We start from the raw sequence: 18,528 nt of genomic DNA, 5'->3' as shown, positions 1-18,528 counted from the left end.
TCTCCCCCCTTCGGGCCCCATTCCTTGACCCCTGACACTGCCTCTGCACCCTGCCCCTATCCCTGCCCTGGTGGAAGAGGGACAGGATGGCTGGGCCCTGACGGGGCTGGAGTGTGGCATGGAGGACAGGTCCTGTTCATGCTCGGAACCCAGCAGGCAGTGGGAGAGGCTGGCCTTTGAGCACAGAACCTGGGAGGGGGCACGGGTCCCACGCCTGGGAGTCGGGGGTCCCTGTGCCCCGGCTGCCCCTCCTGTCCTCCCGCAGGTGGCGTGGTTCTGGGCATCAACGCCAAGGGGGAGCGCCTGAAGCACTGGTTTGACTGCCTGAAGAACAAGGACAAGCGCATCGAGCGCTGGCACACACTCACCAGCGAGCTCCCGGGGGCCGCGCTCAGCGACTGACGCCCGCCTGCCACTGCCACCCCCACCGCCACCTGCGCCCAGCACGGCCGGCCCAGGCTTCCCCAGCAGCCACCAAGGCCTGTGGCCCCCACACTGGGGGATCCAGAACCCCTGCTTGGACCCAGAGCCACTGCAGTCCCCGCTCGGAGGACGTGGAGGGCTCAGCCGCTCTGGGACGGGGAGGGCAGGCAGCCAGGGGTGCTCTCAGCCCTCTGGGGCCCAAGGGGCTGATGGAAGGAGACCTCAGCACCTGCCCAGGGGAAGGGGACAGGCCCATCCGGGAGCAAAGACCTTCTGGAGGCCAGCCCAGGCTGAGGGGACAGGAGTGTGGGGGCACCCTGGGGGACAGTGGGAACAGAGGAGGGAGGTGGTGAGCAGACAGACAGGTGGAGGACGGGACCTTGAAGACCGACTGCTCCAGCCCAAGGAAGGCTGACCGCATCCCTCATCTCCATCGCTGCTGGGCCGATGGAGGAAAGTCTGCGGAGTTCCCGGAGGCTCCTGATGAGGGTAAATTGGCACAGGCTTCCACAGTGATTCCACAAGCCCTGCGGGAGGGTGAGACACAGGGCCTGCCCTCAGGGAGTTTCTGTCTAGTCAGGGAGCTGGGAACAAACCACCGCAACTGGGGCGAGAAATACCGAGACCAGCCTGGCCAGTCTGCAAATACCACGGGCTCTGCTGACTGCTGGGAGGTCAGGGAAGGCTTCCTGGAGGAAGCGGTGCTTCTGTAAGGCCTTGGAGGGTGAGTGGGGAGTTCTAGGTCTAAAAAGGCCTGGAGGAGAGAGAAGGCCGATGGGGCTGGGAACTGTGGACCCAGGGTCTCCTCTCCGAGGCAGGGTTTGTTAGGAAGGTGTGAGGCTCGAGGCAGGAGGTGGGGGAAGTGATGGAAGCACCAGGATAAACTGGTGCTGGTGCGGGGCCAAGTTCAGACCTCAGACCCAAGTCTCCCACTTTGATCTCTTTCCACTCCTGAGGGACCTCGAGGACGGAGCCCGCCACTCCTTCCCGGCGTAAGCATCAGGTCAACTGCAGTGGAGAAAGGGTCCCTTGTGCTTGGAGAAAAAGCTAAAGCTATACGTCCTCCCTCTGCCCTTTCCCTTCCCCTCCACTTCCTGGCTCACACTGAGTACTGGGGGCCTCCAGGTGCTTGCTCATGGCATCTTGGTCCTACCACCACCACAGATGTCCCTTCTGGGAGTAATCAGTGGCAGTCCAGGGCCTTGTCTCTGGGGAGGCCTGTGGGGCTGGCTCCACCCTCCAGGAGCTGAGCAGGAATCGCCCTGCCTGGTGGGCCTGTCTGCTTCCCTGAATTCGGCTCTGCAGGAGGCTTGAGAGTATCTGAGTCTTGGGGCCCATGCCTGAAGCCCACAAACTTTCCCTGCCTACCAAGGGGCCCCCAGGAACAATGGGTGAACAAATGCAGGGCCAAGGTGTTGCACAGCCAGACTCCTTTTGCTCAGCCCATCAGTGTGTGATGGAAACAGAGGCCCAGAGAGGTTAGGTGACCTGCTCAGGGCCTTCCAGCCCCCACAGGGCTGGAACCAGGATCCACAGCCCCCAGCCCAGAGTGCTGGACCCGACGCTTCAGGGGAATTGCTGTGCTGAGCTCACATGAGAGAGGTCCTGCTAGCTGCTAGCCTGGGGCTCACCCGCCTGCTGCCCACCCCTTCAACACCGTTAGAGGGACTGACAGGCATGATGGTGGGAACTTCCACTGCAGACACAAAGCACACCACTACCTGAGGTGCAGGGTCATGATTTGAATCCCACCAAGTGCCCATCATGCCTTTCCCAGGTTGCAGGGAAAACAGGACCCCAGCCCCACACGGTCCCTGGCCACCTGCTGCTCATGGAGCCTTGTCTGCCCACCTTTAGGAAGGGTTTTGTGTGTGAAGGCGTTTGCATGCACTTGTCTGGACGCGTCTTCACAGCCCTGCAAGGTGGATTTGATTCTCATCCCCATCTTGCTGGTGAAACATGTTCCCAGAGTCTGAGTAGTTTGCCAAGGCCACAGAGCCAGGAAGGGGTGAGCCAGGACTCAAACCCAGGTCTTATGACTGCCACTTTCTCTCTCTGGGGGTCAGTACCCCCAGTCCCTTCCCTCCTGGTCTGTCAGAGACTCAGCGGAGACCCCAGGTGTAGGCTCAGTAAGCTCGGTGCATGATGGAGACCTGGGGTCTTGCCACTGTCCTGCCTCCTCGTCCGCTGGCTTTGAAACCATCTGTGCTACTTCAGGCTTCCCCAGAGGTGCCTAACCAGGCCCCAAAATTCAGCCACCCCACCCTAGCCTCTGGGGGCTGAGGCAAGGGCCCCTCTTTTCTCCACACAGAATGGGCATCCTCGGGGGGCCTAAGGTAAGAGGTGGTCTATTTCTAAAAGGCCTGGTGTCTACGTAAGTTCTGGGCATCGTCTTAGCTTTGCTTTTTTTGTGGGTCTCATTCAGAGAGGAGACTTGACAGCCTCTCTGAAGACACAGAAGTGAATGGCAAAGCTAGAAGAGGCTGCACCCTCCACCCAGCATGACTTCCTTATAGGCACATGGGGAACTTGGGGCCTGTGGGCGGACGGGGCCTGCTGGGGCACAGCTGGGGCAAGAACCCAGAGCTCCAGCCCCCCAGTCCAGGGTCCTCTACCGCCCAGGCTGCACAAATGGGGCTGGGCCTGACAGACGGGGAGTCAGGCTGGGAGGCGGGCTCACTGGCCATCCCGGGGGCAGCACGGGCACTCGGGCGGGAACCCCCCAGGAAGTTCGGAAACTTCCTTCCCCAGGATCCCAGCACCCTTCTAGATCCCGTGCAAATTGTCTTTCTGTTAAAGCGCTTTGAGGCCGGGCGGGATGGCTCCCGCCTGTCATCCCAGCACTTTGGGAGTTCGAGGCGGGAGGATCACCTGAGGTCGGGAGTTTGAAACCTGCCTGGCCAACATGGCGAAACCCCGTCTCTACTAAAAATACAAAAATTAGCCGGGCGTGGTGGCGCGTGCCTGTAGTCCCAGCTACTCAGGAGGCTGAGGCAGGAGAGTCGCTTGAACCCGGGAGGTGGAGGTTTCAGTGAGACAAGATCACATCACTGCACCAGCCTGGGCGACAGAGCGAGACTCCGTCTCAAAGAAAAAAAACCCACAAAACGCTTTGAGAAGCTGCAGAAGCGGCTCTGCCTTTGACCCCCAACGGGCATCTTTACTGGGGTCCATCAGCCCCACAAAGACAGGAAATCTGATGCCAAAAAAAAAAAAAAAAAGTCATTCCAGATGTCAGCGAACAGGCGCCGCCCTGCCCGCCCCGCCCCCTCCCCCGCCCTCCTCCTCGCCCCCGCCCCGCCCTCCCCCCGCCCCCGCCCCGCCCTCCTCGCCCCCGCCCCGCCCTCCCCGCCCCCGCCCTCCGCTCTCCGCCCCACTCTCTGCCCCGCCCCACTCCCCGCCCCGCCCCCGCCCTCCGCTCTCCGCCCCGCTCTCTGCCCCGCCCCGCCCTCCGCCCCGCCCCGCCCTCCGCCCCGCCCCGCCCTCCGCCCCGCCCCTCCCCGCCCTCCGCCCCTCCCCACTCTCCGCCCCGCCCTCCGCCGGCACTAGCCAATCCCCGACGGACCCGTCTTCCAGCCCCGAAGCGGTGACCTCCTGACCTCTAGTGGCGAACCTGGGGAACTGCGCCCCGGCCCGCCCGCCCGCCGAGCCCAGGCCGTGCATGCCCTGCCCGTTCTTCGCAAACCGAGTGAACCTCCCGATGCATGGACTCTGGCTGTCGTCGACGCAGACTCTCGTGCACTGCTTAACACCGTTTTGCTACAATGTGACGGCTGCAGACACTGCCCTCAAACTGCAGCCCCACACACAAGTTTTGTACTTTGGTCTGACCTACCCGAAGGTGTCCTTTTGGAGTCTTATTTGTTAATATTTATAATGACATATAATCCAAAGTAAATGGAAACATCATATTGCGATCTCATTGCCTTGGCGAGACGCTCACCTTGTAATAGATTTGAAGGGGGTGGGGGCGGTGGCTCACGCCTGTAAGTCTTAGCACTTTTGGAGGTCGAGGTGGGAGGATTGCTTGAGGCCAGGAGTTTGAGAGCAGCCTGGTCAACATGGAGACACCCTGTCTCCACACACACACACACAAAATGACAATTAGCCTGGCGTAGTGGCACACACCTGTAGCTCCAGCTATTCGGGAGGATGAGGTAGGAGGAGGAAGATTGCTTGAGCCTGGGAAGTGGGGATTGCAGTGAGCCAAGATCATGCCACTGCACTCCAGCCTGGGCAACAGAGGGAGACCCTGTGGGGGGGTGGGGGGGGGAAGGATTTGTAAGGGATAGAGGGGAGGGGGAAAGACGGAGGAAAAGGCAACTGAAACCTACTCCGGATATAGTCTTGTTACTCTTCACCAGGCACCCATTTGAGGTAGGACCTCAAGTTACAGATGGGGAAACTGCGGACCAGAGAGGTTAAAATACTTGTACCGAATCACACGGCTGGTCGATGGCAGAAGCAGGATTCAAACTGAGGCCACCCAAGACTCTTTGCACCAGGACCTGTTGGCCGTGCTGTTGTCCACTCATCCACCAAACAGCTGTGGAGTATTGACTCAAACGCCAGCCCCTGTCTGGGTCTCCAAGGGAGTTAAATGTTGGAAGGTACTTTAAGACACGTATTGTGTAGGTTTTGAGGGGGAGAAAACCTACCTAACACAGTTTATTGAATAGTTTATTGTACATCATTCTTTAGGTCAGATAGAAACTTCTCAAGAGATACAAGCCTTTGCTTTCTAACATCGACTAACGAAGAAAATGTATGTCACTGAATGTGCAAACCTCTCAATCTCTTTCCTCTATGTCTCCCCTCAGGGTCAGGGTCAGGGTTAGGGTCTAGGATCAGGATTAGGGGTTAGGGGTTAGGGGTTAGGGGTTAGGGTTCACGCTTGGGGTCGCACTAGGTCCAGGTCTGGGTCTGGGTCAGCGTTTCTCATTTAGTGAGGGTTTGGAGTTTGGTTTTGGCTGGGTTAGGGCGGGTTAGGACTCGGGTCATAGTTTTCGGTTGGTGCGGTGGGCATCCCTGCTGTAATTTCCTTTCTGGTTGTCACCGTGACCGTAACCCTAATTCTGGTTCCACTGCTCTCCCCTGTTCAGTTGTCAGGGCTCTTCTCAGGGCTGGCTCCATTCATTGCTCGCTCCTCCTACTTATCTCGCCTGTCCAATCGGCAGAGCTCTCCACCTTCTTGTTCCGCCCTCTTCTCCCTAACATCCAATAGCAGCCTTCTCCGCAGTCCTTGCTCCTACCACTCCTGTCTCTTGCCCAATCAGCAGGCTCTACCAATGCTCACTCCGCCCACTTCTCTCTCTTGTCCAATTGGCAGGGTCTCCTCAGTGCTCGCCCCACCCACTTCACGCCTGTCCAATTGCAGGATCTCAGTGCCAGCTCCGCCTGCTTCTCGCTCCTATCCACCCAGCAGGCTCTACCCGGTGCCCACCCTGCCCACTTCTCTTTCTTATATAATGACAGCATCTCCTAGTGCTCACTCCGCCCACTTCTCTCCCCCAGCCAATCCGCGAGCTCTGCCAGTGCGTTGCGTTCCTGTCCTCGGAGGAGGGAGCCCGGGGTCTCTCCGGGAAACGGAAACGCAGGCTGGGGGGTGCGGCTCGTTTCCTTGCGACGCGGGCAGAAGCGCTCTGCCGCCGCGCGGTGGTTTTGTGGGGCAAAGGCCGCGCGGTTCCGCAGGCCCTGACGCTGCAGGGACTCGGGGGGCCCCGGGCGCTTTGTCCGGGTGGAGCGGGCCCGCCCGGCCGGACGTGTGTGCGGCTGCGCAAATGGCCCCAGTGGCGCCGCGCGGGCCCGGGAGGGGGCAGTCTGGGGAGGCAGCGGCTGCGGGTCCCGCCCACGCGGAGCGCTCTCTGCCTCTCCGAGCTCTTGCTCCGGACTCGTTCCTTCATCTAGGGCGCCGTGCACCGAGTGCCGTCCCTGCTGTCCGCACAGAGGCTCGGCTGGGCTCCCGCTCCCTCTCTCGGTGGAATGAGCTGTCACAGCCGCCTCCGCGCGCACCTGTGCCCAAGGAGTGGCAGCTGGGCTGGCTTCATGCCCCGGGAAAGGGATGTTTGGCATCACCAGCGGTTGGCAGACCGGTTGCGCACCTGCTTAGCTGTCAGGCTTATCTGAAGGACAAGTCCTCCTGCCTCCAAACAGCAAAACCTCCAGCGCGGCTGGAAACGGAGCTGTGGCTGCCCATTTGCATTTCGAGGTCACTGTGTGGCAGGGCCAGGAGCTGAGCTGGAGACGACGGCATCGTGTGGCCAGAGGAGGGTTCAGTGAGTATATCTGAGAGGTGAACCAAGCACTAGGTTTTGGGGTGTCTTGGTTGATAGTAATGGATTGTTGGTTCAGACCAAAGACATGCCAAGAAAGAAAGAATACTGGGATGGCCCCGTGGCAACAGCCTTTTCCAGCCAGCAGGGCTGCTCTTGGCTGCTGGGAAGGAGACTGGGACCCGGAGCCTCACTAAGCCTCCCCTCCCATCTCATCACTTGCAGAGGGACGTGAGAAAAAGGGGCCTCCACAATCGCCAGAGACAATCCAAGGACCGTGGGAGCTGCTGGCCTCAGCCCCGGACTTTCCTGGAGCTGAGACAGTTTCAAAGCCACTGGCTGCCAGGTACTGTCATCCCGTGGCCATGGGACCATCTCACGTGATCAGTTCCTCTCTCTCCTCAGATGAGACTGGAGCGTGGAGTGGGTGCGGGGGTGCTAGGACCCCGACATGGGGACAAGGTCAGACCCCAGGGAGGGGGAAGTCACCAGCAAGGAGTCCACATCGGGGACCGGGGTCGGTGGGGGGCTTCCTGTGACCCCACACTGCTCCTGCAGCCTGACTCATCACCCGAGTTCATGTCTGCTTTGGAGAATGAGGGGACAGACTTAGAAGGAAACACATGCAGGCCCAACACCTAAAGACAAAGCCAGCTGTCCCTGTGGTTTATTTCTAGTATTTTGTCTGATTGCTTTTCACTGAGTCGGTGATAGCCAAAGTCTCTAGTTCTTAGTCCGTACCAGTGCTGTTTGGACACTCTCCCTGCGCTCCGTGCTCTTCCTATGATGAAGTGAAAACTCGACGTAAGGACAGGAAAAGTGTAGCCTGGCCAGCTGTGGGGCAGAGTTCATGTAGGGTCAGCCCATGGCATGTCTGGCCATCACGCCTTGCTCACTTCTGCTCCTCCTTTTCCTTGTACTGTTATGACATCAGCGTCTCTCCTGACACCACCTGTGCCTGCTGAAATTCAGGCCTGACACTGCCCAGGTGTGTGACCCTAGGCAGGTTCACAAACCTCTCACCTGTAAAATGGGGATGGTGCTAGGACCTGCCATGGGGTGGTTGCAAAGCTTAAGTGGGGGTGGTTAAGAAAAGCCTGGGAACACCAAGGAGCATCATTGAGACACGGTGAGTATTTGTGGAATATTAATTCTTAATTCTTTAATAATTCCCTAATGAATTATTTACTTAATTGCTTTAGGATCAGTCATCATTTATTCACTCAACTGTTAGGCTCTTAACATTTTCAGTTAGGTTAGGGATAGCATAGGGTGAGGATTGTTAGGGTTAGGGTGGGGATTAAAATTCTTTATGAGATTTGGGTGGGGAAACAGTCAAATCATATCAGTTCAATATTTTATATTAAGAGTTATAGAGGGCCGGGCGCGGTGGCTCAAGCCTGTAATCCCAGCACTTTGGGAGGCCGAGACGGGCGGATCACGAGGTCAGGAGATCGAGACCATCCTGGCTAACCTGGTGAAACTCCGTCTCTACTAAAAGGTACAAAAAACCAGCCGGGTGAGGTGGCGGGCACCTGTAGTCCCAGCTACTCGGGAGGCTGAGGCAGGAGAATGGCGTGAACCTGGGAGGCGGAGCTTGTAGTGAGCTGAGATCTGGCCACTGCAGTCCAGCCTGGGCCACAGAGCGAGACTCCGTCTCAATAAAAAAAAAAAAAAAGAGTTATAGAGATGTTGAACTCATATTCCTCATGGAGGTTAAAAACTATATGATGGTGAGAAGTTGTAGTTAGAAAATTTATTTATTCTATAAATTTATCTTAATCCCTTGTACAATAAGGACCCATATTCACTAAACTGAAATGAAATATTCTGAGAACAGTGTGGTGTGACTAAGCTATTACCATACCAGCTCATTTAACCCTTACCAACCAATAACTCTAGTGCCCACATTTTACTCATGAGGAAACTGAAAATTAGAAAGTAAAATATCTTGCCTAGGCTCCCAGCTAGCAAGTGACCTATCCCAGGCTTGAGTCCAAAATTATCTACTGACAGATCTGAAGTCTTGGACTTTCAATTACTATTCCTATTCAAGTCTATCATTTCGGATGTATTACCTGAGTGACAGGGTGAGACCCTGTCTCAAACAAAAAAGCAAACCCAAAAAGTTGGCTTGTGAAAAGGAGGAAAACTAGTTTTATGTGGTGTCATCAAGAAGTGAGAAAGGAAAATGTCTTTTTTTTTTTCTTTTTTTTTTTTTTGAGACAGAGTCTCGCTCTGTGGCCCAGGCTGGAGTGCAGTGGCCAGATCTCAGCTCACTGCAAGCTCCGCCTCCCGGGTTCACGCCATTCTCCTGCCTCAGCCTCCTGAGTAGCTGGGACTACAGGCGCCCGCCACCTCGCCCGGCTAGTTTTTTGTATTTTTTTTAGTAGAGACGGGGTTTCACCGTGTTAGCCAGGATGGTCTCGATCTCCTGACCTCGTGATCCGCCCGTCTCGGCCTCCCAAAGTGCTGGGATTACAGGCTTGAGCCACCGCGCCCGGCTAAGGAAAATGTCTTGATCGTAGAGCATGATCTGATACTTTAAAAGTTGCTGAGAGGTCAAATAATGAAGGCAGATGAGGCCTTTTGAGCTTACTGGTGACCTTCATATGAGCAATTTCACTGTTGGAGTAAGGTGAAGCCATGTTGGTGTTCAATTACTCAATATTATTCAAAATCCCTTCATCCTAAAAACTCTCAATAAACTAGGTATTGATGGAACATATCTCAAAATAATAAGAGCTATTTATGACAAACCCACAGGCAATATCATACTGAATGGACAAAAGCTGGAAGCATTCCCTTTGAAAACTGGCACAAGACTCCTATTCAACATAGTATTGGAAGTTCTGGCCAGGGCAATCAGAGAAAGAAATAAAGCATATTCCTATAGGAAGAGAGGAAGTCAAATTATCTCTGTTTGCAGATGACATGATTGTATATTTAGAAAACCCCATTGTCTCAGCCTAAAAACTCCTTAAGCTGATAAGCAACTTCAGCAAAGTCTCAGGATACAAAATCAATGTGCAAAAATCACAACCATTCGTATACATCAGTAGACAAACCAAGAGCCAAGTTATGAGTGAACTCGATTCACAATTGCTACAAAGGGAATAAAATACCTAGGAATACAACTTACAAGGGATGTGAAGGACCTCTTCAAGGAGAACTACAAACCACTGTTCAAGGAAATAAGAGAGGACACAAAACAATGGAAAACCATTTCATGCTCATGGATAGAAAGAATGAATATTGTGAAAATGGCCATATTACCCAAAGCAATTTATAGATTTAATGATATTCCCATCAAGCTTCCAGTGACTTTCTTCACAGAATTAGAAAAAGCGACTTTAAATTTCATATAGAACCAAAAAAGAGCCCGTGTAGGCAAGACTAACCTAGGCTAAAAGAACAAAGCTGGAGGCATCATGCTACCTGACTTCAAACTATACTACAAGGCTACAGTAACCAAAACAGCATGGTACTGATACCAAAACAGAGATATAGACAAATGAAACAGAACAGAGATCTCAGAAATAACACCATACATCGACAACCATCTGATCTTTGAGAAACCTGACAAAAACAAGCAATGGGGAAAGGATTCCCTCTTTAATAAATGGTGCTGGGGAAACTGGCTAGCTATATTCAGAAAGCAGAAACTAGACCCCTTTCTCACACCTTATGCAAAAAGTAATTCAAGATGGATTAAAGACTTAAATGTAAAACCCAAAACCATAAAAACCCTAGAAGAAAACCTAGGCAATACTATTCAGGATGTAGGCATGGGCAAAGACCTCATGACTACAACACCAAAAATAATTGCAACAAAAGCCAAAATTGACAAATGTGATCTAATCAAACTAAAGAGCTTCAGCACAGCAAAATAAACTATCATCAGCGTGAACAGGCAACTTACAAAATGGGAGAAAATTTTTGCAAGCTACCCATCTGACAAAGGTCTAATATCCAGAATCTACAAGGAACTTAAATTTACAAGAAAAACAACCCCATCAAAAAGGGGGCATATTGCATCAAAAAGGAGGCAAAGGATATGAACAGACACTTCTCAAAAGAAAACATTTATGCGACCAACAGACACATGAAAAAAAGTTCGTCTCTGGTCACTAGAGAAATGCAAATCAAAACCACAATGAGATACCATCTCACACCAGTTAGAGTGGTGATTATTAAAAAGCCAGGAAACAACAGATGCTGGCGAGGCTGTGGAGAAATGGGAATGCTTCTACACTGTTGGTGGGAATATAAATTAGTTCAACCATTATGGAAGTCAGTGTAGTGTTTGACCCAGCAACCCCATTACTGGGTATATACCCAAAAGATTATAAATCATTGTACTATGAAGACACATGCACACGTATGTTTATTGCAGCACTATTTACAATTGCAAAGATTTGGAACCAAACGAAATGCCCATTAATGATAGACTGGATAAAGAAAATGTGGCACACATACACCATGGAATAATATGCAGCCATAAAAAAGAATGAGTTCATGTCCTTTGCAGGGACATGGATGAAGCTGGAAACCATCATTCTCAGCAAACTGGCACAGGAACAGAAAACCAAACACCACATGTTCTCACTCATAAGTGGGAATTGAGCAATGAGAACACATGGACACAGGGAAGGAAATATCACACACTGGGTCCTGTTGACGGGTTGGGGGCAAGGGGAAGGAGAGCATTAGGACACATAACTAATGCATGTGGGATTTAAAGTCTAGATGACAGGGTGATGGGTGCAGCAAACCACCATGGCGCGTGTATATGTATGTAACAAACCTGCACGTTCTGCACATGTATCCCAGAGCTTAAAGTAAAAAAAAAAAAAAAAAAAATGCCGGAAAAAATTGAATAAAGCTTTGAAAAATTCAGGAAAGAAAGGTTTTTATTTATGAGAAATTATTTTTTAAATGACTGAAAACACCCAAATCTGAGGAAATACATGAGGGTCGGTGACCTTGAAGAAGGATGCACTCAAAGGACGAACATTATAGTCAATCATTGAAACACAATGATAAAGTGAGAATTTTGAAGAGAGAAGCAACACATCAGTAAGATTAACAGCTGGTTTCTCAGAAACTGTGGAGGTCAGAAGACAGTGTGATGACATATTTAAAGTCCTCAAAGGAAAAGAAAAACAAATGGTCTGCCGTGAATTCTATATTTTGCAAAATTACCTTTCAAGAATGAAGGAGAAATTAAGAAATATCCAGATAAACAAAAGCTGAGGGAGTTCATTACCAGTAGTCCTGCTTGTCAAGCACTGCTAAAGGGGCTCCTTCAAGTTGAAATTAAAGGACATTAGACAGTAAGTTGAAGCTGTAGTAAAAAAATAACAATAGTAGAGGTAACTTTATAGGTAAATATAAAAGCCAGGATTATTACATTTGGGGTTTGGCTTATAACTTCTCTCCTTTTCTAATATTACTTAAAAGGTATATGCATAAAACAATAATAATAAATCTATGTTACTGAGCATATAGTGAGTTAAGATGCAATCTGTGACAATAATAACATAAAGGGGGAGGGACAGAGATGTATAGGAGCACAGTTTTGTATGCTGCGGAAACAAAGTTGGCATTATTCAAATTAGACTTATCAGTTTCAAATGTTAATTGCAATGCCCAAGGTTACAACTTATGTAAACGAAAATATACAGCAAAAGAAAGAAGGATATCAAAATGTTACACTACAAAAAGTTAGCTTAAAAGGGAGTAATGGGGGAATTAAGTAGCATAAAGCATGTAGGATATATAAGAAAAAACAGTTAAATGACCAAAGTACATTTTTCTTTGTCAATAATCACATTAAATGCAAATGGATTAAACTCAGTAGCAGAGATTGGGAGCTCAGATTAAAGAGACCACATCCATCTATAAATACATGCTACCTGAAAAGACTCACTTTAGATATAAGGTCATAAGAAGGCTAAAAGTGTAATTATGGAAAAAGTTATTCCATGAAAATGTTAATCAAATGAGAGCTAAGGTGACTATTTATTGGCCTGCAAAATAGATTTTAAATTTTTAAAAGTTTATGATATTAAAAGGTTCTGTTTTGCAAGAAGATATAACTATAATAAAACTAACAACAGAGTCCCAAAATATATGCAGCAAAAATGGACAGCAGTGAAGGGAGATATAGACGGTTAATCATTGTTGAAGACTTCAGTACTCTACCTTCAGTAATAAATATGACAACACAACAAAAGATCAGTGAGGAAATAGAGAACTTGGTCAGCACTATATACCAAATAGACTTCACAGACATACGCAGAACAGCAGAATAGCAGCAGAATACACATTCTTCTGAATGGCACATGGAATATTCTCCAGGATAAACCATATGTTAGGCTATAAAATAAGTCCTAATACATTTTAAAAGATTGAAATATTTCCAGATATATATTTTTTATCACAATGGAATGAAAGTAGAAATCAACAAAAGAAGAAAAGCTGCAAAAACCATAAATATGTGACAAATAATACATTCTTAAATGTGACTCAAGGAAAAATATTATAAAGTTAGAAAATAAATGGTGAAAAGCAAAAATGAATATATAACACACCATAACGTATGAGTGTTCAGGACATTTATAATCATAAATGTCTACCTCAAGAAAGAATACAGATATTAAGTCAGAAACGTAATTTTTATATTTTTATTTCTATTTTTATTTTTTTTGAGACGGAGTCTCGCTCTGTCGCCCGGGCTGGAGTGCAGTGGCCGGATCTCAGCTCACTGCAAGTTCTGCCTCCCGGGTTTAAGCCATTCTCCTGCTTCAGCCTCCCGAGTAGCTGGGACTACAGGCACCTGCGACCTCGCCCGGCTAGTTTTTTTTTTGTATTTTTTAGTAGAGACGGGGTTTCACCGTGTTAGCCAGGATGGTCTCGATCTCCTGACCTCGTGATCCGCCTGTCTCGGCCTCCCAAAGTGCTGGGATTACAGGCTTGAGCCACCGCACCTGGCCCCATATAAGGAATTCTAAATATTACAGTACACTAAACCCAAACCTAGCAGAAGAAAGGAAATAACAATTAGAGCACGTCAGGTTTTTGTATCCGTTCAAACGCTGAAAGCGTGACAACAGACAACGCGAGGCAGTGTGCACAAGGTGGTGTGCACAAACATGCTGCTTGCTTTTTTTTTTAGACGGAGTCTCGGAGTCTCGCTCTGTCACCAAGGCTGGAGTGCAAAGGCGCAATGTCGGCTCACCGCAACCTCTGACTCCCAAGTGCAAACAATCCTCCTGCCTCAACATCCTGAACAGCTGGGACTACAGGTGCCTTCCCCCATGCCTGGTAATTTTTTGTATTTTTAGTAGAAAGGGGTTAGGGTTAGGTGTTAGCAGTTAGGGTCTGGGTTAGTGTTGAGGGTGAAGGCTAGGGTTCAGGGTTGGGGGTTAGCAGTTCGGGTCAAGGTTAAGGCTTAGGGTCAGGGTTTGTGGTCAGCGTTAGGCTTTACGGTTGGGGGTCAGGGTGAAGGCTAGGGTTCAGGGTTGGGGGTTAGCAGTTCGGGTCAAGTTTAGGGTTTAGGGTCAGGGTTTGTGGTCAGCATTAGGCTTTGGGGTTGGGGTCAGGGTTTGGGGTCAGGGTCAGGGTTAGGGTTAGGGGTTAGAGTTAGGGTTAGAGGGTTAGGGTTAGGGTTAGGGTTTAGGTTAGGGTTAGGGTTAGGGTTACAGGGTTAGGGTTAAGGGTTAGGTTTAGGGTTAAGGGTTAGTTTTAGGGTTAGGGTTAGGGGTTAGGGTTAGGGTTATGGTTAGGGTTGGGTTAGGGTTAGGGTTAGGGGTTAGGGTTAGGGGTTAGGGTTAGAGTCAGGGTCAGGGTCAGGGATTAGGGTTAGGGGTTAGGGTTAGGGTTAGGGTCTGGGTTAGGGGTTAGGGGTTAGTGTCAGGGTGAGGGTGAGGGTGCGGGTCAGGGTTTAGGGTTAGGGTTAGGGTTTGGGTTAGGGTTAGGGTTGGTTAGGGTTAGGGTTAGGGGTTCGGGTTAGAGTTAGGGGTAGGGTTAGGGTTTTAGGGTTAGGGTTAGGGTTTTAGGGTTAGGGTTAGTGTTAGCAGTTAGGGTTAGGGTTAGGATTAGGGTTAGGGTTTGCGTTAGGGTTTGTGTTTGGGTTAGGTTAGCGTTAGGATTAGTGTTAGGGGTGGGACAGGGCTTCGTCCCTCAGCTCACCTGAGACATATACCTATATGATTGCTTCCTCTGCGCTGTGTACAGTGCAGCCTCACTGAGCCACACTAAGGTGTAAGTCACTATTCCTCTACCTCCACTCACAAGTCAATTGTGTATTCACCGAAAGGCTTATGAAAGACTCAAAACAATGCAATCCGTTGTCTCTTGTCCACCTATAACCTGGGAGGCCCCCACCTTTGTGTTTTCCTGCCTTTCCAGATGGAACTCTGTCTTCGAAAAACAAGCAAACAAACAAAATGTGGTTTTGAGACATTTGGATGTGGGAGTTCTTGTTGCAGGCCAGATGTCAGACCCTTGCCTGATACGGCGGTGGGGCCACCAAGGAGATGGTGGCCCTCATGCTGCCCCAGTCTCACTCCTACAGGCTCACCCCCAATCTGGCCCACGATGCATTGCGACTACAGAGAAGTGGAACATACTCACTTTAGGTACTGCTGATACTCATGCGCATTCTTCCCATGAGCAGCATGAACGTTGACCAGCTCCAGCGTAATGAGGAACAGGATCAGGCTGAGCACAGGGGACAGTAGTCTGATACTAAAAACAGATGAAAGTAAATTCAAACGTGAGGAATGTTGGTATTTTCCACCTTCATCAGGAAAAAGATGTTTCACCTCATCAACATCCTTAAGTCCCAACTTCTCAAAAATAATTTTCCTAATCCTCAGAGCCCAATGCCTGCTTCCAGCCCCCAGGCCCGTGGCTGGCGGGAGTGCCCCGTGTAGCCCTTGCTCCCGGCCCATCCTGCACGTCCGCATTCCTTGCTCATCAGTCATCATCTGAGACTCTCAGACATCTGACAGTCTATGTCAGGGCTGCCAGGGGCTCTGCACACTCACGGAGCACCAGGCAGGCCCAGTCTGCGCCCAGCAGCTCCCCTGCTCCCTGCCCTCTGACATCTAGGGAGGGACTCTCACCAGAGGAAAACAAATGGCCTCAATACGAAAGCAGGCTCAATGCCAGCAGATTAAAGAAATCCCAACTAAAGTAAGATCTTATTTTTTCCCATGAAACTAGTTGAGACATTTAAAAATATTCTGGTTTTGGAGAGTGGTAATAAGAGAATGACCTTGTCTTATAAACTGCTGGTAAGAGTATAAATTGAGTAGCACCCTTCTGGAGGGGAATTCAGTGATATATATTTAAAGCTTTAAAAGCACAGATACCACTCAACCCAAAAGTTCTAGAAATGTATCCAAAATGGTCATTTCTTAAGGATGTAGCACATTCTAAAATATACACTGTAAGCGAAGGAACCATAATGCTGTTAATCTGCTATTAAGTTAATCTGCTGTTATATTTTAAATCCAAATCCAGTTAATCTGCTGTTATACTTTAAATCCAAATATTCATTTAGGTAGATAGAACCCACATTTCCATAGGCCAAATTACAAACACTATTTAAAATAGTATGTACTATAACTTTCTATGAAAATCAGCATGGGGAGTCCTCACAGTCCTCAGATAACATCATTTCATTCAACACCGTTTCATCACAATATCAGTGAGAAAAGAAATCGATACACCGTGAGGGCCACGGTCTGTGTGGAGAAGCACGTTCTGCATGGGTTTTCTCCCATCCCCCAGTTTCCTCCCACATCCCAGAGCCGTGCACATTAGGTGAACTGGCGCATCTCTATGGTCCCAGAGTGAGTGTGGGTGTGTGACTGGCCCTGCGAAGGAACCACGTCCTGTCCAGGGTGGGTCCTGCCTTGTACCCGGAGCTGCCGCGATAGGCTCCAGCCACCCACAACTCTGAACTGGAATGAACAGGTTGGAAAATGAATGAATGAATGAATACAAATTATAAGAACTTGTAAAGTCTACCATCATCATACAAGTGCTCGACAGTGCGTGTCGGTACAAAAGTGCTCAGTGACCCACACATTTGTTCCTGTTGGTGCTGGAGCACCCTGGTGGGTGGGGGGAAGGGGGCGGGCCTGGGGAGGTCTCGCTCTGCAAACATTTACTGCCTCATTTAACCACCACAGGACTGCTGGACTCCGTCACTCACTGCCTCGCCAAACAGTGAGTAGTTCTCACTTGTTTTTATTCATCTTTCTTAAATGTCCATAGAGCTCATATGTACCTCAATGTTTAACACTGTAAGTGTTTTGGGTCTTTCTTTAGAAGTTTGGTAATATTTTTATGACCAGAAACATGCTGTGGGAACTTAACTTTTGTTTCCACTGTGCAAGGAAAATAAATCTCAGTACCCCAAACTCACTAAGCCAAAGGGAAAAGTCAAGCTAGGAACTGCCTCAGGCAAACCTGCCTCCCATTTTATTCCTAAATAAGGTGGCTACAAGAGAAAAAAGCTACATACAGACCTCCCTCACAGTTTGTCCACAAGGAAATGCCTCGTGGGCCTCAAGATCTCTACCCAGAAAGACTTCTGCTGAATTTCACCCTGGCAATGCAGTTGCCAGCTGATCTTCCCAGGGGTGGGACAGGGCGTCATCCCTCAGCTCACCTGAGACAAATACCTATATGATTGCTTCCTCTGCCCTGTGTAAAATGCAGCTTCACTGAGCCACACTAAGGTGTAAGTCACTATTCCTCTACCCCCACTCACAAGTCAATTGTGTATTCACCGAAAGGCCTATGAAAGACTCAAAACAATGCAATCCTTTGTCTCTTGTCCACCTATAACCTGGAAAGCCCCCACCTTTGTGTTTTCCTGCCTTTCCCCAAGTACCTGGGGCACATGCTGTCAGGATCTCCTGAGGCTGTCACAGCACGTCCTTAACCCTGGGAAAGTAAACTTTCTAAAAGGATTGAGACCTGTCTCAGATACGTTGGGTTCATACTCTCAGTTGTGAACTCCAAGTATATCAACACCTGTCGATGGGTTTAGTGAGGGGCCTATTGTGTGTGTCTTCAGTGGGGACTGCAACTGCATCTGTGACGACTTCCTGCCCCACAGTGCCCCTCCAAAACAGGAAAGTGAGCGCACACCTACTCCATATACGCAGGTAGTTCTGCCGCTGGCAAGACCGCAACATCCTCTCCACCCACTGCCTGTGTCTCAGCTCCGAGGCAATGGTGACCTGGCCAGACACGTGGTGACACTGCTTGCCGATGCTTTGGAGCACAACCAGCACTTCCAGCACAATCCTGGGGCAGAAGAGGGTAGGAAAGGGTGTGCTGCAGAGCTCACGGAGCAGCTGGGGCCACCTGCAAACAGAGCCAGACTTGGAGCAGGCATTGTGATCCTGACCTGTACCTCACTCTCCTTCTGTACCTGCAAGGCTGCGGCTTTCTGGGAGCCAGGGCTAGCTGCGTATCACTGGTGGGTCTGCAGGGACAACCGTGACATGCGGCAAGTGTTAATTAAATACACTGAATTGTGGCAAACAGAATGTGACATTCACAGCCTCATCAGCTGTGCCACGCTTGCACAGAGATTGTCAAAACTGATCTCATAATTCCTCTTGGAGCAGTAACAGTGGGATTCTAAGACTACTTTATAAAATCTAAAACATAGAAAATGTCTAAGTTTGCTATGCTAATCTGCAGAATCAATGTTTCAACAGTTGTCAGGATGTCCTGGAACTTACGTCTCAGTAGGAAGATGATCCAAGTCCTTTAAAACACAATGATTCTCAGGCACATG

The 18,528-nt window shown here is 49.8% G+C and overlaps 2 protein-coding genes and 1 long non-coding RNA gene across 5 annotated transcripts in view; all 3 read left to right on the top strand.

Moving 5' to 3' along the window:
* The window catches only part of LOC105471491 (double C2 domain beta), a 35,643-nt gene extending 32,696 nt beyond the window's left edge, over window positions 1–2,947 (top strand). The window contains exons 9-10 of one of the 2 annotated variants that reach the window (XR_981176.2): window positions 266–912; window positions 1,000–2,947. Coding sequence is in view for 1 of the 2 variants with exons in the window: in XM_011723969.2 (XP_011722271.1) it covers window positions 266–402 (137 nt within the window). In the remaining variant the exon portion in view is untranslated. Of the gene's footprint in view, window positions 1–265 lie in introns of both variants that reach the window. The other variant, XM_011723969.2, reaches the window with a different exon arrangement.
* Window positions 2,948–6,007: 3,060 nt separating this feature from the next.
* LOC139359408 (uncharacterized) lies at window positions 6,008–14,375 on the top strand. Its single transcript, XR_011615298.1, has 3 exons — window positions 6,008–6,698; window positions 6,921–7,041; window positions 13,876–14,375. It is a non-coding gene; the product is annotated as an uncharacterized lncRNA (long non-coding RNA).
* Window positions 14,376–14,665: 290 nt separating this feature from the next.
* The window catches only part of LOC139359406 (zinc finger protein 669-like), a 152,300-nt gene continuing 148,437 nt past the window's right edge, over window positions 14,666–18,528 (top strand). The window contains exons 1-2 of one of the 2 annotated variants that reach the window (XM_071082047.1): window positions 14,666–15,340; window positions 16,904–16,940. In XM_071082047.1, the coding sequence (XP_070938148.1) occupies window positions 15,040–15,340; window positions 16,904–16,940 (338 nt within the window). In that variant the 5' untranslated portion in view covers window positions 14,666–15,039. The remainder of the gene's footprint in view (window positions 15,341–16,903; window positions 16,941–18,528) is intronic. The other variant, XM_071082048.1, reaches the window with a different exon arrangement.

The sequence above is a fragment of the Macaca nemestrina genome, chromosome 17 (genome assembly GCF_043159975.1).
Source record: "Macaca nemestrina isolate mMacNem1 chromosome 17, mMacNem.hap1, whole genome shotgun sequence".
In the NCBI taxonomy this organism is placed as follows: domain Eukaryota; kingdom Metazoa; phylum Chordata; class Mammalia; order Primates; family Cercopithecidae; genus Macaca; species Macaca nemestrina.
This window is presented reverse-complemented; position numbering and strand designations above follow the sequence as displayed.